Source organism: Aphelocoma coerulescens, chromosome 19 (assembly GCF_041296385.1).
Source record: "Aphelocoma coerulescens isolate FSJ_1873_10779 chromosome 19, UR_Acoe_1.0, whole genome shotgun sequence".
Lineage (NCBI taxonomy): Eukaryota > Metazoa > Chordata > Aves > Passeriformes > Corvidae > Aphelocoma > Aphelocoma coerulescens.
This window is the reverse complement of record NC_091032.1, coordinates 3,194,551-3,217,274: the sequence shown is the minus strand read 5'-3', so window position 1 is coordinate 3,217,274 and position 22,724 is coordinate 3,194,551. Positions and strand designations below refer to the sequence as shown.

At 55.6% G+C, this 22,724-nt stretch overlaps 1 protein-coding gene across 4 annotated transcripts in view; it reads right to left on the bottom strand.

Annotated features, from left to right (window-relative positions):
• Positions 1-11,876, bottom strand: part of STX1A (syntaxin 1A) — a 74,932-nt gene extending 63,056 nt beyond the window's left edge. For 3 of the 4 annotated variants that reach the window (XM_069033110.1, XM_069033112.1, XM_069033111.1), the window contains exon 1: positions 11,797-11,876. In XM_069033110.1, coding sequence (XP_068889211.1) covers positions 11,797-11,826 — 30 coding nt within the window. In that variant the 5' untranslated portion in view covers positions 11,827-11,876. Of the gene's footprint in view, positions 1-11,772 lie in introns of all 4 variants that reach the window. The other variant, XM_069033113.1, reaches the window with a different exon arrangement.
• Positions 11,877-22,724: the final 10,848 nt, after the last annotated feature.

Sequence of the window (22,724 nt, the reverse complement as noted above, 5' to 3'; positions counted from 1 at the left end):
CAGCAAGCCTGGCCGTAAGCTCAGGTCCACTTGGGGTCAACAACTGGTTCCAGAGCAATGCCCACAAATGCTCCGTTGCTCCCAGAGCATCCCAAACACTCCCCCAGCACCCACAGCACATGGGCAGGCTCACCATCAAGGAGGTCACAAAGAACCATATCCTAAATCTAGGAATGCAGATATACAGAAATACAGCTACCATCCATGTTCACATTGCATTTCACATATCATGCATGCCTGCTTGGTTTGTGCTTGATTTTAAGCATCAACAACTTCTAAGCATCACACACTTCGGTGGGTGGCACCGAGAGCCCATTGGATGGGCAATTACAACAGACCCCCAGCTACACCCCCCAGGATCTTGGATAATGCCAAGATCCGGGGGACACACATTGTGAATGATGGAAGATGCACTTGATAATGCAAACACCACCCTGGACACGTCGTCAGGTCAGGGGATCTTTCTTCCCCCCACCCTGCTAAGCCTCTCCATGTCAGGGACAAGGACATCCACACCAGCCCCCACAGATGGAGGGACGTATGTCCTGCCTTCAGCTCCTGCCACCTCACCATGCACCCAACAGGACTGTCATCTACGGGAAGGAGTCAAAGGAAAGGGGGCTGAGAGCACCCTGTGGGGATGGATCAGGGGATTCTGGTGGGTGACAAACAGGACATGATCCGGCCATGAGCACTGGCAGCACAGGAAGCCAAGTGTCTCCTGGGCTCATCCCCAGCAGTGTGGGCAGAAGGGGAGGGAGGGGATGCTCCCCCTCTGCTCTGCTCTCCTGAGACTCCCTTGAGTTGTCTCCAGCTCTGGGGTCCCAGCACAGGACACTGGTGTTAAACTGAGGAGGGTGGAGTCAAGTTGGACATGGGGAAGAAATGTCAGTCCATGAGGATGGTGAGGCCCTGGCACAGGTTGCCCAGAGGAGCTGTGGCTGCCCCAACCCTGGAAGTGTCCAAGGCCAGGTTGGACGGGGCTTGGAGCAACCTGGACTCAGTGGAAGGTGTCCCTGCCCATGGCAGGAAGGTGGAACTGGATGGGAAGCACCAGTCAGCCTCTGCGGCCCTGCACAGAAAAACACACCTTCAGCACACCTTCCCCACAACCCTAGCCAGCTTTTCTTGCCATCATTCTGGCAGGATCTTAATTTGCCATAATTCTGAGCCCCTTTCTGAAGCCTGTGAGCAGAGCATTCCCACTGTTAATTTTAAATGCAGGCTTGTACAGCAACCAGGCAGGCCAGGGACTGGCAGCAGAGGAAGAGCAGCAGGAGAGCAGGGTACCTGCCAAGATGCTTCTCTCTCCTTGCCACCTCTTGCTTGTCCCTTCCACATCCAAAACAGGCCTGGCTCATTGCCCAAAGGATGCCACATTCCTGCCTAGTCCTATCCCTGCTGCCAACTGGACCCTACCATACCAGAAATCCTGAAGAAAGGGGACCCATCACCCATGGAAGGGTTTCTACCAAAGCTACACACAGCCTTGTCGGAGGCACTTCTGGTTGAGGGTAGCCTGCTCCTGGGAGCACAGAGGCTGATGGACAGGCAGAGAGATGTTATTTAGGGCAGGCACTGGAGAGGAGGAGCAGCACAGAGCCCAGCCAGAAGCCCTGTGAAGAGGAAATTACACAGATGGAGCCTGCTGGTCAGGAGGGCACATGTCACTTGTCGCTCCGGGCTGGAGAAGGGCACCATCTGTCCAACACACGTCACTGGAAACACCCTCGGTGCCACACTGCCTCTGACCCCCGGTGTCAGGCAGATCATCCCACCCCACCACCCCAAGCCCCTGAGCCAGGAAGCAGCAGCTACGTCCACTAATGGGTGACTTAGACTGGAACTGGAGGAGATGCCACTGGGAGAACAGCTCACAGGATGCAGGGCACTGATGGATCAGCTGCTCCTACCATCTCCCTCCACTCTGGCCCTCACTGCTCTACCCCAAGCTTGAGGTGTCTCCCCATGATTAATTCTAGTACAAAAGTAGGAATGAGACCAAAACTTTCCAAAGGAAACAAAAAGCATCACACAGCCAACAGTGTTTTGGCTTCACACAATCCAGCTGTGAGCATCCCACATTTCCAAAGTCACATGGAAAGCTCCTGTCTCAGTCAAACCTACCAGCAGGTGCTGCTCAGCACAAGCAGCAAACAATTCCCCAGCCTAGGAACTCCCCATGTTGGGCACACCATCCCCCCAGTGCCCCTCCACTTCTGCCTCAGGCACTGTCAGGCAGCACCAGAGACCCAGGGCTTCCAGGTTTTTTTCCCCCACACAGGGTAGGTGAGGATAACCCTTCTTTTGCAAGGTATTTATTTCTCCAGTCTGCCAGAGGCCAAGCAGTGGCACCACACCAGCAGCTGGGATGGCTCTGGGAGCCACTGCCTCTTCAGTGCCACTGAGCAGCGGGAGCTAGATGGGGAGGGCAGGTCACTCAGAGCTCCTCCAGCAGCTTTCAGAGCCTCACAGGGTTCAAAGTGCCCTCTACAAGGGTCAAAATCCCAAGTGGAGGCAGAGACGAACTGTGATACCACCCCTGACAAAGAGGAGTAGTGGATGGGAAGACATCCAGAGCCCCGGAGCATCCTGGCTCTGTGGCTTTTGCAACCAGCACATGCTAATAAATTCATTATTGAGCAAATTACATCCCCATGGTTCCAATCCACCCCATTACCTCTCCAAGCACTTTCTGAAAGAGGCATAGGAGCACAGAACACCTGAAAAGACTTGATGCCTGCTCTCCTCCAAACAGCAAAGATGGCAGGGTGGGCTGTGCAGGGCATAACCAGGTCTCTGTCCCCTCAGCAGTGGCCACATGCAGACTCGAGTTCCTGTCCTCTCCTGTCAGTGCTGCAGATGGATTTGACCATGACCAGATGCATCCAGGGAGCTGGTGCAGGCAGCAGAGGTAGGGCAAAGGAACAACAGGCTCAGCCACTGCTGGGCACATCTGAACGCAGGCACTTCCCTCTACCAACCCCTGCTGGCACATTTTCCTAGGAAACATCTCTGCCTGAACAGGCAGTGAGCCGTTGCCTGCCTCCAGCACCCCACAGGACTGTGGGATCAGGCCACGCTGCCTCCCACCCTACCAGAGACAAGGCAAGCCTCACAAAAGCACAAGGGAAAGAAAAAGCCACACCAGCTGCCATCCCCCTTTTAGGGACCACTCAGTTAAGCAAAGAAGGGCCTCATCCCTGAGATGCAGGAGGCTGCTCACCGGCTTCACTCCCAGGCTGCATCTGTTTGTTTTTATTTACAAACACCTCCATGCTGCTCTGCCCAGCCAAAGAGATTCCAGCCATCTGGGCTTGACTTGCTTTGTAAAATGATGCCCTTTCTGTACTGAGACCAGAACACGGTGGGATGCACGGGCTGCTCCTGGGGATGCCTCTGAGCAGCTGTGGCTCATGTCCAGGATCGTGCCCCCACATGGAGTGGCACACGGGGGTCCAACACCCAACAGCAGACACCTCGTTCCCCACGTCCAAACCCCCAAGCCCAGGGCACTGCTGCTGACACCGAGAGTTCCCCACTGCAGCTCATTCTGGCAGGCAGATGTGCAAGGAAGGACAAGGCCAGAATAACTCAGCAGCAAGCGGCACTGACATCTCAGCCATCTCACAGAGCCTAAATGACACGTAGGAAAGTGTTCAGATGCCCAGATCCCTGGAAACATCCCAGCCTAGCTCTGTGATGCTTGGCAGTACAAGGGCAGCTCAGCACAGCCTCACCTGGACAAGGTCCAGAGCAACCCCGGGTCTCCCACCCACCAAATGAGTTCCCCACTGCGGGGCTGCCCTGACCTCCCCACACTTCAGGGTTTGCTTTAGGCATCTGCAGCAGCCAAAACCAGCCCTTCAAGCAGGGCTGAAGTCCTACTCCTGAAGGTTTCCAGGGAGGTGGTGTCAAGGCTGAGGATAAGGACAGCCAGAGGGTATGCTCCCAGGAGACAGCCCTGAAGAGCTGAACCCCCAACACCATGATTTAAACTATCTATGGTCCCAGCCTCAGCTCTTTTTGCAGACCATATAGTACAGCTGTGCACCACGATAAATTGGCCATTCCATGGCACACAGGCCCCAAACTCAGCTGTGCCCTATTCCAGCATTAAATCCAGCTGGCAGCCTGTCACCAGTGGTGTTCTCCAGGCATCAATGTTGGGGCCACTCCTCTCTAATAGCTTTATCAATGATGTGGACAAGGGGATCGAGAGCACCCTCAGCAGAAGATACCACGCTGGGTGAGATGCTGACCTGCTGGAGGGCAGAAGGGATCTGCATAAGGATCTGGACAGGCTGAATCAGTGGGCCAAGGCCAATTCTGTGACATTCAACAAGGCCAAGTGTCAGGTCCTGTATTTGCGTAACAACAACCCCATGGAATTCTCCAGGCTGGGGGCAGAGTCACTGAAAAGCTGGGAAAGGCCTTGGGGTGCTGGCCAGCAGTGGCTGAACATAAGCCCAGGTGGGCAAGAGGCCAACGGTACCTGGCTTGTATCAGAAATAATGTGTCCAGCAGGACCAGGGCAGTGACTGTCCCCCTGTGCTGGACACTACTGAGGCACCACAAATCATGGGGTCAGTTTTGGGCCCCTCACAACAAGAAGGTCATTGAGATGCTGCAGCATGTCCAAGGAAAGGAATGGAGCTGGGGAAGGGTCTGGAGCACCAGGAGCAGCTGAGGGAGCTGGGGGGGCTCAGCCTGGAGAAAGGGAGGCTTAGAGGGGACCTCCCTCTCTACAACTCCCTGTCAGGAGGGTGGAGGTGGGTGAGGGTCAGGCTCAGCTCCCAGGCAACAATGGACAGGACAAGAGGAAATGGCCTTAAGTTGTGCCAGAGCAAATTTAGGTTGGATACTGGGGAAAATTTCTTCATGGAAAGGGTTGTCCAGCCCAGTTGCCAGGGCACAGGCTGTGCAGGGCAGTGGTGGAGTCACCATCCCTATACAGATTTAACAGATGTGTAGTTGGGGCACTTGGGGTTAGTGCTGCCCTTGGCAGTACTGGGGAAACAGCTGGGTCTTAGAGGGGTTTCCTAACCTAAGCAATTCTGTAATTCTAATATTCACCAAAAACAGCCCATACCTTCTCATTAAAAACTTTTTTTTATGAATAAAAGTCCAAGGCACAGATGACTTCAGCATTCAGCAACACCTGCATGAGTCAGGTGGTATTTCCAATTTCCAACACTAGCAGTGCAAGGGAGAGCATGATTTCCAAGAGTTTTGTCCTTAGGCGCTGGCTTGCGTTGCTGCAAAATAATTCCCAGCCTTTGGCACAAAGTCCAAGCCTTTTATCAGAGCCATAGTCACTCTTAAGCTCAGTTTTAAAAGCAAACAGGTAAAATTCTCCTTAACTCTGAAGAACAAGTGTCAGAGGTGACAGAGTTGCCATCAGTCCTGGAGAGGGCAATGAGCCAAACTCACTGACCTCCTATAGCTCTGAAACATGGACAGCACTATGACCAATTGGAAAAGCACCCATACTTTATAGCCAGTACTTTACAAATTTACAGTCATGGCTACAGAATAACTTGGCTAAAAACAGATTTAAATAATCTGAAATTAATTTCTTAACATCCTCTAAGTGGCATCATCGTTGTTACAGCTCCTGTGCAGACCACAGCTTCCCATGGGCAGCAGAAGGACCTGCAGCCACAGCACTCATCTCTTATCTCCACTCCATTATGTATTCACCAGGGTCAGCACTCAGTGAGGTCTCCGGGAGGATCATCACCATGCTTTGGTGTTTGCCAACGTCACCAAGCCCTGGTGATGCCCACTAGTGACACTGTGGAAATTGTCAGTGAAAACAGAAGGAAAGCCTCAGGCAGAGAAGGTGACACAGGCAGTGCCACAGTTCCCATGGCTGTGGGATCAACACAGTCCATAAAATGGTTATCCTTCAAATCCCATTACCCCACCTACAAACAGGCACTCATTGGAACAGACCTTCAAGGATGCTCCAGTCCAACTCCCTGCCAGGCACAGGGACACCTTCCACCAAACCAGGTTGCTCACATGGTCATGGAAGCTCAATGGCATTTCTTTGGTGCTCTTGTCTAGACCCTGTAAAAGAACCTCAGCACCATCCAGGTGAGACACTGATCCTCCTAAGAGGCAAAGGTCCTCTGGAAAACCAAAGCAAACAATCATTTCATACACAAACCCAAAGTCTGACAGAACCTGATGGAAACTCAGCAACGGCAGAGAAAAAGGCAGAGTTCATACTGGCAAACCTGCAGCACACATCAGCAGAAATACAGCAGGATGGAAGTGGCCACAGTGGCTGCGCTCTCCTGAAAGCTCACAGGACAGTGAGCAGAAAATTGCATTTTTAGTTATTTCCCATGAAAAGAAACCTGGGTCTGCAAGTATTCACTAGAATCTGGAACACTGCACTGTTAACAGAAAGTTCAGACCCATCCTGCAGCAGATATTGACGTGGCACAGCCAGGTCTGTCCACTGTGCTGGGGTGTATCCTGAGGTGCTAGTGGATGCCTGAGGAGGAGGACGCAGAAGAGGGGAGGAACCTTCTCCTGTAGAAGGAATATACTGGGCTAGGAGCAAATTAACACAATTTGGGCAGGAGATTTGGAATTCTACAACCAGTCAGGAGCTGGTCTATAGGAAGACGTCCCAACCCATGGCAATAGGGTTGGATGACATGGTTCTTTGAAGGTTCCTTGGTGACTGAGGGGAAACTTTTCTTTAGCCGGAGCTCTCCAGGGCTGCTGGAGCAGAAGGACTTCCTATTCTCCTCTGGATGTCCCCAAGAACAGCTTTTGGCCAGCAGAATTCCTGGGCTCCACTCACTACTTCCATCACTCCTGCAAAAGGTGATGGAGGAAGAGACCATCCAGCCAGGGGAGAGCAGCTGCATTGCTACAGAAAATACTCAGAGTATCACTGAAAAAGGTTGAAAGATGTTTCAGAACATCTCTCATGTGGGATCTGAGCACCCAGAAGTCTGTCTGCTGTGTCAGCCCCATCCCTGGAAGTGTTCAAGGCCAGGCTGGAGAGGGCTCAGAGCAATCTGGTCTAGTGGAAGGTGTTCCTGCCCATGGTAGGGGTGTTGTGGAACTAGATGGTCTTTGAAGGTCCTTTTCAACCCAAACCACTCTGTGAGCCCATGACACACCACATGCCACAGCCCGTCCCCTGCTCACAGCCATAAGTCTGCTCCCTGATTTGGGGGGCAAAAGCAGTGCCCACATTTCCAACACCAGCCCTGGTTCTGGCCACTGCAGGCAGGGGCACAGGCAGAGGTGCAGAGGTGCAAGTAGCCTGTGACACATCACCCCTGCCCTCTCCCCTTCTTCCAGCTCAGCAAAACTTTCTACTCCTTGAGCTTCCACAGTTGCCTCGTTTCCTATTTTTCCTAACAAGAACAGCCTCTTTGGCCTTGAGCCTGGTGTGCTCCTGACACAGCATTGCTCCATCTCTGTTTCCCATGCTGTCCTCTGCTTGCCCTCCCCTCCCCACGCATTTCCTCCAGGATCATCCTGCAGACACCACGGTGCAAGGACACTCAGCAGTCCCATGAGGCAGGTGTGCTCAGGTCACCCGGAGCCAGGACAATACCACGCACTCTGTCTTCCCGGTCTTCCACCTGGGCTCACTCTCCTCCTTTTTGCTAATATACATAACTTTCTGGAAGAAGCAGTTTATCACAGTACTTAGCTTAATCAGCCTTACAGTACATGTTCTGCCTGTAGTGATTATTTTGCATATTTCCTGAGAAATCTTGTTAACGGGGAGATACATGGCAAAACAAACATTTGTACAGCTTCCGAGCAGCTCACACACAAAGACACTTCAATTAAAACAACAGGGATGAGACTGAACCCTTTTGGCTCCAGCCTTCTCAGACATGCAGCACACAGCTGACGTATCTGGCTGCGCTTATTATCACTCTCATCACTCTCTGGTGCCCACAGATTGACAACAGGTCTCAGTGGGTCAAGAGTATTCCCGTATTCAAGTTGACTTCAGTGAGACCACCAAACCCCCATGCATCAGACCTGAAGGTCCCCAACACACAACAAGGGACCCTGGGGCTCAGTGTCCCCTCTGAGGTCTGTCTGTCCCCCAAATCCTGTCCATCACCCCACCAGGCACCTCCCAGGTTGGGGACATGACACACCACCCAGAGCTGACCTAAAGTCTGGCCTTTGCCTGCTGCCATGTTTAAAGCACAGCAAAGGGTTTTCCCAGTTTTTGGCCTGTCCTACCCCAGTGTGCACCCACAGCTGTGAACAGCGTCCCTGCAGCACAGGGACACCTAGGACCCCTCAACTGCTGGGGAGCACAACATCTCACACAGGATCATGTGGGGCTCATCTACATCATTCCTGTCACCTTCTTCCATGCCCAGCTGCCCAGCCCAGCAGACCCCAGGAGGATTCATCGGCATCTCACCCCTCCCGTTCCAGGACCCCAAGGGAGCAGGCGAAGCAGCTTCCCTGCCCCAGCGCTTGTGGGACCAGGAATGCTCTGAGGGCAGCCATAGTGTTTCACCTGCCATGGCAGCTCTGCTCCTCCCTATCCCCAAAAAATAAGCATTTCAATAATGCTAAGACCCGCCAAGCCCAGCCAGAGCAGGCAGCTGCGCAGGCTGCGGACGTGCCACAGCCACCAGCTGTCACCCGCCACGTGACAGCCCCACTCCCAACTGGGAGGGACAGAGGACAGCTGAATTATTTACATGACCCTTTTGGTTGAACAGAAGAGCTCGAAAGCACTTAGGGCAACGAAGAGGGTTAACAAAGGAAAGGAAGATGGCATCTAAACAAGTAAATACGTTCACCTCCAAGGTCTGTAGGGACTTCTGCAGCTGGGGGGTTCTGGAAAAGATGGAGACGCACAAGACCTGACCTCTGCAAACAGCAACTGCAGCTGACTTCACATTTGCACCCCCAGGAGAGAAAGCCTCAGTAGAAACAGTATGGAATTAAGAGGAAGGCATGGAGTGAGGCCTGGCTGTGAGTCCTGGGGCACTGCTGCAGATTACACTGCCACAGGAGGTGAGTGGGTGGATCCATAGAGCCGGACCTGGAGCCCACCTGGCCCTTTTATTTTTAACACCCATCTCCCATAACTCCCACTGGCAGGAGGCAGCACTGGGAGCAGGGACTTGGCTGGCGGGAATGGGGATTCAGCCAGCTGGGGAGAGCAGTGGCACGGCACAAATGCACAAACATCACTGGAGAAATGCACCCAAAAACAGCTGCTGGAGATGAGCAACAGGCCCAGAAGGAAAGCGTCCCCCAAAAAATGTCCCTGCCAGTGGCTGAGGGGTTGGAACTGGATGGTTCCTCTCAACCTAAACCACTCTGTGATCCTATAACACTGGCACATCTCTCTCACTTCCTCCCACTCTCAAAATACCATTCATAATTATTTTACCATTTGGACCTGTGTCGCATCCCGGAAATCCCAATGTCTCGCTGAAACTGAGCCGTCAGCTCTATGGCAGGATGGAGCACCATAGGACTCTCCCAATCCTGCATGTACACACCATCTCATCAGGGTTGCTTTTGGGGGTGTTGGGGAATGGGATCAGCTCCAAACCCACTCCAGATGGGCAGGAAAGATGACCCATAGCCACAGCCGTGGCACCTGCACAGAAGCAGCTGTAAACAAAGCTCTGCCCAGCCTCATCCAAGGCATCCTGCACTGCCCATCCTCAGCTGCTCTCCTTCACAAGAGGACACGTTTCATCTGTAAGTTAAATTTCCTGTCCCTGGTTCAGAGCAGGCCTGGGGACACTACTCCCACAAGGGCACTGACTAAGCTCCAGCATGCCCGATCCCAACCAGAACCGAGATTCAGAAAAGAGCTGGGATTAGCATTTGAATTTCAAGTACCATTTAAAAAATCCTATTAAGACATGGAGCTCTTGTTCTGTTAGAGCAGTGACCGCCCTGCATCCCCCTCCTCTGCTCCAACAATGCCAGCTCTTTTTTAATTAATCCTTCTTTTTTATCATCCCTGGCAGAATTTAGACACTGTATTAAGATGGGAAGAACCAACCCAGGCTATTAATGAGGCAACAGAGAGGAAACAAGTTCAAACGCTCCTGACTTCGCGTCCACTGCAGCATCTCCCTCCTCCCTGTGTCCCTCTGTGGTGTAAATCCACGATACCTCACTCACTGCAGTCCTGACAGGGGGCACCCACTCAGATTCAGGGCATCTAGATGTTCAAAAGCATTCCATCATCCCCAGGAGTCCCTGGGAAGAATGCTGCACCCTCAGCATGAGGCTGATGAATAAGGAGCAGCAGCAGCAGTGAGGCGAAAACACATTTTATTTTTCTTAAGGCGTATTTAAAGGAAGAGAGAAATTTTAAAATACTCCATGGCATCACTTCTCAGCCAGTGCCGGCTGCCAAGAGGACATTCACGAGGCTCCTTTTTACTATTATTATTAAAAAGCCTATTTTTCAATCCCATTTCACAGCCTGTGCTGGTGGTGGAGACAGAGCCCCATGTTTGGGTGCTTTCCAGGCAGAGTGGGGAGGCGGCTCTTGGGGGAGCCTCTTCCTCCCCCAGGATCCACAGCTACCCCGGGCATCTAACAGTCACCCCTGGGCATTCAGAGCTGCCCAGTCACCCCAAATGCCACTCCCTCATCCCCTTGCTGGCGTCACCCCAGCTCCATCCTCCTGGTGTTTTCCAGACCAAACCAAATTCCCAGCCAAGTGATCCTGGTGGGAGCTCTGATGCCGGACCAGACTTGACATCCACAGTCATCCCCACTGCCAGGGGTCCTCCCCACGGGACAGACCCCCCTCGCAATCCCAGGCAGCTCTGCAGCCCCAACTGTGTAGTAAATAAAAAAAAAAAATCCACAAAAAACCTCCAACAATAAAACAACAACCACAAAAAAACCAACAAACAAAAAACCGAAACCAAAAAAACCCAAAACGAAAAAGCACTACAGGGAGGACCAGGGGTGGCACGGGGCGGGGGCTGGAGCAGCACTCCGGGATTTCGGGCTCTGCCCCTCCAGTCACTGCCGCTGTCCCCAGAGCTCGGCCCCACGCGTGGGCAGCAGCATCCCCGCGGCCCCGAGGGTGCAAGAGGGGGCCGTGACACGGGAAGCGGGGGGCACCGGAGGCTCCTCCACCGATGCTCCACGCACGCAGCCGCCGCCACCTCCCACCGCCCGCGCTCCGGGACCGCGGAGGACTCGGGGCCTCCGCGGGACGAAGGACCGGCCGCACACGAAGCCCGACGCCTCCCGGACAGCCCGGGTAAGGGCACCGGGGCACCCGCCGGCTCTCCCGCGATGCAGTGGCCGCAGGCGCTCCTCGGCCCCGCCGCAGCGGCTGCGCCGGAGGATGAACACGCAAAACGGGAGCGGCTCGGGGCGGGCGCGGCACGACCCCGCCGCCCGCGGGCAGCCCCCGCCCGCACCGGTACAAATTCCCGTCTGTATCCGGTCTTCCCAGAGGTGATGCTGCTCGGCCGCCGCGGCCCGCCGGTACCGCGCAGATCGCTGCTCGCGCCGCCCGGCGCCGGGGACAACCCGAGCGGTTCGCGGCGGTGCGGAAGGCGCAGCCCGGGGAACCCTCTCCCACCCCGACACCCCGGCGATGTCCGGGGGGCTCATCCCCTGCTCCCAGCTCCCGCCCAGCCCCCCCCTCGCCGCCGCCGCTCGGGGCAGGGCGGCCCCAGCCCGGGGACGGGGGGCCAAGACGGCTTCGGGCGGTTCCCGACGGGAGCAGAGGGCTGCCCGCATCCCCCGTATTGCCCGCACCTCCCGGCTGCGCCCCGCACTCACAGCACGCAGCTCCCCGGTCCGGTCCTTCATCCTGCCGCTGCCGCTGAGAACGGCCAGAGCGCGGGGAGGGGCGGGCGCGGAGCATGCGCGGAGAGGTGCGGAGATGGGCGGGGGGACACCGGGGGGACCCTACCATGATGGGGGGAACTGGCTGGGGGACACTCGGACCTCGGAGTCAAACTGCGGGGAGGCGGCACCTGGGGTCTCACATGGCGGGGATGCGGCCGGGGGAGGGGGGCGCACAGCTAGGAAGGTCACAGCTACAGGGGGATGTCACGGGGGAAGGTCACGCCGGGGCGCAAATGAGGTGTCACAGCTGCGGGTCACACCCAGGGGACCTCACACGTTGGGGCGTCACATCTTGGGAAAGGGGTCTCACTGGGAGAGGTCCACGCGAGAAGGTCACAGCTGCGGGTTACACCCAGGGGACCTCACACTTGGGGGCATCACATTGGAGGGGGGTCACTCTTGGGGAGGTCACAGGAGGACGTCACATCTGGGAACAACATCGGGACGGATCACACCTGGAGAGGCCATACCTGTGGGACATCACACCAGGGTGCTCTTAAGGGTGTGGAGGCATGCACAGCAGGGCAGCCCCAAGAGCAGGGTCACCCCTGGGTGTCCCTGGGGCGGTGGCAGTGGTGCTGGGGGTCCAGCAGACAGCAAGGGCACCAACAAGACAGGCTGGCTCTGCCCCCCAGCGTGAGGACAAGCAGGGGATGTTGGGGGATCCACCCTGAGGATCCAAAACTAGGCTCAGAGGGAGCAGAGAAGTGCCAGCACGGCTCAGGCAGAGTTGCCAGTTTGCCGCTTTTGGGGAAACTGGCAGTGTCGGGGAGACACCCCTCTGCCTCCCCGCTCCCACGGATAGAGAGGAGCGGGATCTCCCATAGCCGGGGCCCGCAGGTTCCTCTGCAGGTCCTGGGGCCATTGGATCCAACCACAGGGCCACGGCTCGCAGTTCCTGCAGTCCGGCACGTGTCCAGCATCCTTGGGGCGCCCGGTACTGGGGTATACTGGTGCAAAGGCTAGGGGTCTTCCCCGCCGGTGTTACGGCCCAACCCAGCGCAGCTCACCCTGTGTACAGCCCCACTCACGCCTCACTGGCCCGCACACCCCACACACCACCCCACACACCACCCCACACACCACCCCACACACCATCCCACACACCACCCCACTCACCGCGCATGGCCCCACTCACTCCGCTCACCCCTCACAGCCCCGCTCACCGCGCACTGTCCCACACACCACGCACGGCCCCGCTCGCCCCGCACAGCTCCACTCTACCCCACTCACCCCGCACTGTCCCACACTGTCCTGCACTGTCCCGCACTGCCCCGCTTGCCTCACACAGCTCTGCTAACCTCGCACAGCCCCGCTCACCCCGCACTTCCCCGCCTGCCCCGCAACCCCCGCACGCCCCGCTCACCCCGCTTGCCCCGCACTTCCCCGCTTGCCCCACAACCCCCGCACAGCCCCGCTCACCCCGCACTGCCCCGCTCACCCCGCACAGCTCCGCACAGCCCCGCTCACCCCGCACTGCCCCGCACTGCCCCGCTCACCCCGCACAGCCCCGCTCACCCCGCACAGCCCCGCACAGCCCCGCTCACCCCGCTCACCCCGCACTTCCCCGCTCACCCCGCTCACCCCGCTCACCCCGCACTGCCCCGCTCACCCCGCACAGCCCCGCTCACCCCGCACAGCCCCGCTCACCCCTCCCGTCCCCCGAAGGCAGAACCGGGCCGCGGCTCTGGGCGCGGCTCTGGGGTGCGGCGCCCCCTGGCGGCTCCAGCCGGAACCTGCGGAGTCGCTCCCCGGCACCCCCGGCACCCCCGGTACCCCCGGCACCCCCGGTACCCCCGGTAACCCCGGCACCCCCGGCACCCCCGGTACCCCCGGTACCCCCGGTAACCCCGGCACCCCCGGCACCCCAGGCACCCCCGGCACCCCCGGTATCCCCGGCACCCCCGGCACCCCCGGTACCCCCGGTACCCCCGGCACCCCCGGTACCCCCGGTATCCCCGGTAACCCCGGTACCCCCGGTACCCCCGGTACCCCCGGCACCCCCGGCACCCCCGGTATCCCCGGTAACCCCGGTACCCCCGGTAACCCCGGTATCCCCGGTAACCCCGGTACCCCAGGCACCCCCGGTAACCCCCGGTACCCCCGGTACCCCCGGTAACCCCGGTACCCCAGGCACCCCCGGTACCCCCGGTATCCCCGGTAACCCCGGTACCCCAGGCACCCCCGGTAACCCCCGGTACCCCCGGTACCCCCGGTATCCCCGGTAACCCCGGTACCCCCGGTAACCCCGGCACCCCCGGTAACCCCCGGTATCCCCGGTAACCCCGGTACCCCTGGCACCCCCGGTACCCCCGGTATCCCCGGTAACCCCGGTACCCCAGGCACCCCCGGTAACCCCCGGTACCCCCGGTATCCCCGGTAACCCCGGTACCCCCGGTAACCCCGGCACCCCCGGTAACCCCCGGTACCCCCGGTACCCCCGGCACCCCCGGTACCCCCGGTATCCCCGGTACCCCCGGCACCCCCGGTAACCCCGGTATCCCCGGTACCCCCGGTACCCCAGGCACCCCCGGTAACCCCCCGCACCCCCGGTAACCCCGGCACCCCCGGTAACCCCCGGTACCCCCGGTATCCCCGGTACCCCCGGCACCCCCGGCACCCCCGGTAACCCCGGTACCCCCGGCACCCCCGGTAACCCCGGCACCCCCGGTACCCCCGGCACCCCCGGGACGGGGCGGGGCAAGAGCCAGGCGGGGTTCGGGCTCCCCTCCCGCTCATCCCGGAGAGCTCATCCCCCTGGGAGAGCACCGCTGGGTTACACCGGGGCCGCCCCAACGTTCCCACATTATCCCAGGCGTGTTTTTCCCCAAATTACCCGTATCCATCCCTTTCCCACCTTTGTTTCCTCTCTAAAATATCCCATAATAAACTCTGTGCAGTCCTCCACATCCCAAACGCGTTTCCTTCTTCCAGACAGCTATAGCCCCTCTTTCTCCAACGGTGCCTTCACACCAGGGCCCTGGGCTGAGGCTCTACCTGGACAGGGTGTCCCTTCCTCTGAGTCCCTCCTTTGGGTCCCTATATGCCCTCGTGCCTCCGTGCTCCCCCTAGCTTGTGTGGATGGGACTTGGGTGGGGTGGGTTGGTCCTGGAAGGGACCCAGCTAAGGCACTATTTGGGCTCCCCTTCCCACTAGCGTCTCCCCATGCTCCCTTCCAGGTGGGCAGAGGAGCTTTATTGCACATCCCACCAGTGGGATAGTTCCCAGCACCAGGAACTGGCTTAATTCGCTCAAGTGACAGGAGTGCTGTGGACTTCCAAAAAGAGACATCACCCCCTCCTCTGTCACCAGCTCCTCTCAAGAGCAGTGCAAATTCCACCCCCAAGCCCACACTTGCACACACAACCCACCCTCTCACCCAGGAGAAGCTGCAGCAGTGGATGCAGATTGCCCAAAGTCCTGCCTTGTGCCAGCACCTCAGTGCTTGAGCACTTCCTCAGCACGTTCTCTAACTGCCCTTGGGATCCTCACGGGTGGCTGTTGGCATAGCACATGCTGCCATACTCCTGCCACAGGCTGCTGGTGGTTTCTTATGCCCACCCAAGCCCAATGCCCCCAGGAGGAGCCTCCTCCTCTTCCCAGGCAGCTGCTTCACTGCCTCACACAAACCTGGATCCTTTTGCATGATGCTGCCCTTGGGCTTTCCTACAGACCTGGGACCATCAGGTTCAAGGCTTCCTGCAGGGGAAGGGACCAGCTCCCTCCCAGAGACTTGAAACTCCTGCTCCCAGCACATACATGTATTAGCTTTGATGCCTTTTCCTGGGCATCAAGAGTCATACACGGTTAGAAGGGGAAAAGGGATTTTACCTTGGTATTTATTTTAAGGATCCTTAGGTACACACGTCCAGGTCATATGCATCGAAATGCACCTGCAAAAATGCCCTCCCCAAAAGATCTGGTATAACATTATAGGTTTTACTAATTAGCAGATCTATCAAAGATTCCCCAATGAGAGGCTCAAGTGAGCCCCCCTCCCCAAGGAGCCTTCCCCTGGATGGTTCTATCTTGGTTTACAGAATGTGTTCTGGAGAGGACCTTGGGCTCTGGGGCACACTGATCCCTGGCTACGAAGCTTCTAAAATGTTGAGTCTCTTAGCTTGACAAACAAGGCCAAGAATGTAGGCAAAAAGCACTAGGAATACAGAACTTGTAAAAAAGGTATAACAGGGGTATAAAAGAAAAGGCAAAAAATCTTCATGGCATCAGCTTGAAAACCAGCTCCTTGCATGCCAAGAAATGGAACAGGAACAGGTTTATTGGCTACCACCATCCAGGTGCCTTTAAAGAGCTCTGATGTCAAGGGACATCTGTGGGCACCTCAGATGGGAGTGCAGGAGCAAGATCCCATTGTGCCAAGAGGTCTCATTGGAGGAATTTAAGCATTGGGCACAGCAGGTGATGGCACAGCATTTCTCCTGTTGGTGCTGCACTTATTTACTGAAACTTGTCAGGGCAGGGGCTCACTCCACCCCAATGAGAGGGACACAGACCTTGTTGCTGTGAATCACTCCAGTGGCAGGGATGGCCTCACCCATGGAAGGATGTACAAAGCCACCATCATACTGCAAGGGAAAGACCTTGTCTGGTGTCAGAGCAGTCCTCCAGTGCCCACCATGAGGTTTCATCTCCCCTAATACCTCTCAGCATCCTGTTGAGGGAAGAGGCCGTTCCCAAGATAGTTCCATGTGTCCCACGTTCTCCATGCTCTGGCTCCTTGTGTCACATGGTCTCCATGGTCAGCCTTCCCCAAGGCAGGTGAGAAGGATGAAGATTCTAGACCCAGCTGCCTGTCCTTGTTGCTCCACAGAGCCAGGACACCATGCTCTGGTTGCCCCAGATGAGACTGGGGATGAGTCCAACCATGCTTTTGGCTATTGCCAAACTGGAGCCCCTTCCCATACTAGAGCTAAGGCTGACAGCTCATCCTGCGTGTCCCCTTGTGCCACTGCTGTGGCCCTACGCTTGGCTCTCTCCATACTGCCACAGCTCAGCATGCTGGGCAGATCTCTGGTACTAACACCAGGCTACCAGAGCAGGACAGGTCCACACCCTCCTCCACCCCAAACATTGAGCATGGCCACCCCACCTCCATCTGAAGGACCTTTTTAGCCAGATCTCATCAAGAGGCGCATGAATAAACATTTTCCTACACTTCTGAGCTCCATGGAGTGCTATGGAAGCCAACCTTCCCACTTTGAAAACTTCTCTGCCTGCTACACAACAGCATTTTCCATTTCCAGACCCAACAGCTTCCCACCTCCAGGGAGATTTGCAGGTCCCCTCTGTGCTGGCTGTCACCACCCTCTTTGGGCTCTGAAGCTGAGATAAGGGACAGAGCAAGATCTGATCCAAAGAGTTGAGACATGGCTGGGGGGTGACGGGTCTGCCAAGAGCCCTGGGGATGCAGGAACTCATGGAGAGGGTCAGACAGCTCCTCATTCATGCTACAAGCAACAGGGGCTTGCAAATCCAGGGAGCCAGAGGCACAGCCTGCTGGAACAGCGCCTGTGCCTGCAGCACTCAGGGTATGGATGGACTTTCAGGCGTCAGGCAGCCCAAAATGCAGCACAGAAACCCGAGAACACACGAGGAATTAGAGGTGTTTTGAGCAGAGGCTGCAGAGGATGGCTGGTGCAGCTGCAGCAGATCCAAGATCGATCCTGTCATTCTCAAGGACTTGCCTCCATCAGGAGAGACAGAACTGCAACTGTCAATGGAAGAGTTCAGACACGCACAAGGGGGGTGTGGAATAAATCCTCAACAGAAACACAGAGAAAAGCAAGTGCTGGGCTCAAAGTTAGGCTGACTTTGCCTGTGTGTGAACATGTGTGAACATGATGGAAATCCAGAGCAGCCCTGAGCCAGCAGCTTGGCTGCAGATCAGAAACCACCTGAAGCTGCTCATTCATTCGTTTTCAGTCACTGCTGTCACTTCAGGGACACTGTTCCCTTTGGAGGGACAAGACAGAGATCCTAGAACAGCTGCTGGAAGTAATTTGTTGAGAATTAGGCTGGAAAGCTGTTCATGGAGGAACAGACCAGAGTCACAGAGCACATCAGTGCTGAGGGAGCCAGGGAGGAGTTTGCCATGCCAAGAACACAGGCCAAGTCCTGTGGCATAGGAGAGACAGGATCTCAGAGGCAAGGAAGGGAAGAGTTGGATGGGCCACTCCACACCACCTCCCTGCAAGGGAGACTCACCCCTCATCCCACTCAATGCCCCTGGGATGATGGCAGGGAGGGCAGGAGCAGGGGAGGGGAAGGTCCGTATGACCACAATCACAAGTGGATCCAGCTGGAGGTTCCCTCTCCCCGCTCAAAGGAAGCAGATGTGTCAGTGGGGATTGCTCCAAACACTTGTCTCCATGCCAACAGCCATTAAAAGTTGCTTTTGGACAGCTAACTGCAATCCCATGTGTCCAAGGACGGGAAGATGCTGCCCCATGGTCTTTCCAGGGACAGGACTCCTGTCCCTACTCTGGGGCAAGTTCATACCAGCAAACACAGAGATGACATTGGGAAGAAGAGGAGCTGTGCCATGACCTGTAGAAGCTGAGGCAGGGCACTCAGAAAGTCATTGGATGGGGGTGGAAAATTGGGAAGAGGCGTGTGCTGTGGCCGGAAAAGTCAAAATGGGACAGAAGAAGGTAAACAAAGGAAAAAGAGAAGTGACCAAGGAGAAGGAGAGGCAATCCAGCCCCTTTGAACATATCTGTGGTGGAAAAAATCAGACATTGTAAGGGCTCGGTATTTCCAGCAGCAGCAGGAAAAGTGGCCATTCCCTTTTCTACAGCTTGTCTGGTTTCTCATTCCCAATCCCATGTCTAGAGCCGTAAGAGCATCATGGCACTCACAAGAACATGAGCAGAGGGAACAAGATCTCCCAGGCAGCGGCAGAGTGGGACAGGAACCCCCCAGAGAAACAATACCCACCTGAAAGGAATCACAGGCTCTCTCCACCTCCTCATGCGTCCAGCAGCAGCCTGACAACACACTCAGGTGCAAGCTGCCACTGCCAATGCTCTGCACATGAAAATTTCTGTGCTGGTTTGGCCTAATTTAGAAATATATCCTCTGAGAGAAGGCAGGTCACCACCCCTCCCCCACCAGGTTCGGGGAAAATAAATTTTCCTCAAAGGAAAGTGAAAGAGATAAAAACTATTTATTTAACAAACACACAGGGAAAGGAAAATAATGCTAAATAATAAAATCTCTCGCTGTGGAGAAAAAACCTGGGAAAGTGTTCGAGTCCTCCCTTTGGTCTCCTCGGAGCTGGGGCTTGGCCCAGGGCCAGGCCTCTATGCCCAGTGGAAAGTCCGCCCGATGTGCTCTGATATTGAAGCAATCCAGTGGAAAAGGGGAAAATCTGAAATTCCAGGGAAAAGGGGAAATTCAACTCTCAGTCTCTCTCCGGAGAAAAAGAAGCTGAACCACTGGCCAAAAAAACTGTCCTGGGAGCAGCCAGCCAGGTGCCTCCTCTCTGCCCTGCTGCAGCTGGAAAAAAAATTGCTATCTCTGTGTGACCTTGAACAAGCTGCAAACTGCTTTGAAAAAGTTTTGCTCAGTTTTTCCTTCCCCCTCTCAGGCTCAGTTTAGAGGCATAGAAAGGCACAAATTAATTTCTGGGCATAGGGCAGCGATATGGGATACACATCATAAGGTCAAGACAATTTCCTACAGAAAAAAGAAAGCATATGATAGGGATGATCTGTATTCTCTGTCTTTATGCAAGGAACAGGTTGAAAAACATCTCTCAGGTTTAGATGAGCATCTCTCATCTGTTACAGTGCCTAAAGAAAAACTCTTCATTAGACCTTGATATTCAGCTTGACCTTTCTGTTTTTCTAAGGTCACATTAAGCCATGGGAAACACACCTTTCACACCTTCCCAAAAGCTGATCCTCTCATTCTCAGATCTGGAAAGCTTGAAACAACCTGGAATTGCACACCTCCAAGACAAGTTTCACTTTCACACATTGTAGAAATGCTGCCAACTGTTGTGAAAGTCAGATGATTTTATTTTTAAGTACAAGAACTTGTGAATAAATTACAGAGAAGTCTGATTCCTTCAGTCCTTTCTGATACTCTGTGTTACTCTAGAAAATTACTTTGACAGGTGAGAGAGAAAGGGAAGCATCTCCAGCCTACACGGCACTAGGGTTCACTTAAAAACCTGCTCAAACCAAAGCAATGAGGGATATTGAATCAAACCAAAGCAATCATTCCAGTGCAGGAACAGGGCACATGGACACTGATTTCTTGACTGATCCAATGAAGTGGGATTATGCTCAGGTCAGCTTTATTCTGCCATACATTGAAGTATTGGCATTAACTGCAGAGAACGTGGGCTGCACCTTGGGAGGACAATGAGCATTAATAAAACAGCAGCAGGGGGTGAGAGACAAAGCAGCCCAAACTTCCCCGTGCTGCCAGGAGCCTTCCTCTGCTACTCTAACCCTGTGGATAAAATTAAAACATATTGATCCAACAACCAACCTCCAGTCGTGATTTAATTACGACCACTTAAACCCTGCGGTGCAAATAAAATATCCCTCCCCTCCCCACGCACCAGGCAGGGGCAGGGCAAATCTCTGTAGGACACAGTCCTGCTGCAGCTCCTTCTGCCAAGAGCTGGCAGCTCCCCTGTGCACACATCCCACACACCCCTGTCTTGGTGCACATCCCCACCGCCCTTCCCAAACATCCCTCCTGATGCACATCCCAGAGTCCTTCGTAAACACCCCTCCTGGTGCACATTGCAGTGTTCTCCCCAAAATCCCCTCCTAGCACACATCCCAACAGCCTTCTCCAACATTCTTCCTTGCGCACATCCCAGTGTCTTTCTCAAACAACCCTCCTGGTACACGTCCCTACATCCCAGCATCCTTCACAAAGGAAGGATGCAACTCCTGGTGCACATCCACAGTCCTAGGATGGGGCCAAGCTAAAGCACCATTTGAGGTTTCCTGGCAAGTCCCCAGTTTGGAGTTATCACAGCCCAAATCTTCCTCCATTGAGACCAAAACCCATTCCGGCAGTCTGACTTTGGTGGGAAGCTGTTCCAATCACAGGAATGACTCATCTCTACATTTTCTTTTTCTGTTACATTTACAGTGGAATTTCTAATGGATGTTGATTTGCATCATGCAGGCTCTGTCAACTGCCCACAGCCTTTTCCTCCACCAAGCTATCATTCCTGCCATTCCCTTTTGTTTGCAAAGCTCATTTAATTTGACCCTGGAAGGCCCTGAGGGCCTTTGGGCTTACTCTTGCCCCCCACAAAGCCCAAAGCACCGGTGAGGCTGCCGGATTCAGCCTCGGACAGATGCCCATTCAGCTGGAAGTTCAGCTGGCTCTCAAAAACCCATCATAGCTCCAGTCTGCTCAAAGAAGCAGACAAAGCCCCAGAGAAACCAGCTACACTGCTGCAGCTGGTGTAGCCAGAGCTGCGGGGCTGCCAGCCATGCACAGACCCCTGAGTCTCACTGCTAGACCCACTCTGGGACCCCCAAGGATCTGCAGCAATTCCTGGCCTGTGCCTGCTTGCAGGCTCCTCCTGTCCTGCCTCTTCAGTTCAGGGTTCTCCTGTCTCGTTAACTTGCGCCCACCCATCCCAAGCTCTTGGGCACGTGCAACAGTCCTTCCTCTCACTTCTGCTGAGTTTCCCTGTCTGGGCACTCCTCCAGTGAGAGCTGTAGAGACACTTCCATTCAGTGAACTCCTCATGGCTCCAGGGAGGGCACTGGTCTCCCCTCCTGCCTATCCTCAGTGCCCATCTCCTGTTTCATGTCCCCACCTGTGCACACCTGGTGAATGCACGACCCCACTCCAGCCATAGAATCATAGACTCATGAAACAGTTTGGGTTGGAAGAGATACTAAAGCTCATCTCATTCTAATCCCCTGCCATGGGCAGAGACAAATTCCACTGGACTGGGTTGCTCCAAGCACCATCCAGCCTGGCCTTTAACACTTCCAGGGATGGGGCAGCCACAGCTGCTCTGGGCAACCTGTGCCAGGGCCTCACCACCTTCACAGGGAAGAGTTTCTTCCCAGTATCCTGCCTAACCCTGCCCTCTGTCAGTTTGAAGCCATTCCCCTTTGTCCTGTCACTCCAGGCCCTTGTAAATGGTCTCTCTCCATCTTCCTTGTCAGCTCCATTCAGGTACTGGAAAGGCACGATTAGGTCAGCCCAAAGCCTTTTCTTTTCCAGGCTGAATGTCTTGGTTTGAAAGACAGGTGTCTGCTAAGCAAGGCAGAAGCCTCCCTTGGAATGGCAGATGCAACCCTTTCCCTCTGAGTTACTGTAATTTTGAAATCAAGGGGGCTTTTAGGCAAAGATGTGGGAAATAGGAATAACAGTTCTTTACTATTATGTATCTAAATGTGTATAACCAGTGAAACAAACAGCAATAACTGTGGCAGTAACAGCAAACAATCCCAAACCCAGTCCCAGCCTTCTCGGCTGTCGGGCCCTTTCCCCTCGGGTGCAGTTCCGCTCGCAGCCGGCAGGGGCGCTGGCAGCTCCCGGTGAGCAGGGCAGGTGCGATGGTTCCCCCGCGGCTGCAGGGGGCGCTCCGGAGCGAGCTCGGGGAGCAGCGGCACCGGAGCCCTGGGATCCGGGAAGGGATGGGACAAAGGCTTCACAAACCCCTGGGCAGCCGATCCCGGTGTTCGGCCGGACCCTCGGGAACAGCAGGCTGGAACGGCAGGCTGGAATAGCAGGGACGAGCACAAATCCCGGGTGGCAGACGAGGTGTATCCATACGGGGAACCCCCCGGAGGTCTGGGCAGGCAGGGCGAGCAGGGCTACAACGCAGCAAAGGCTCGAAGCAG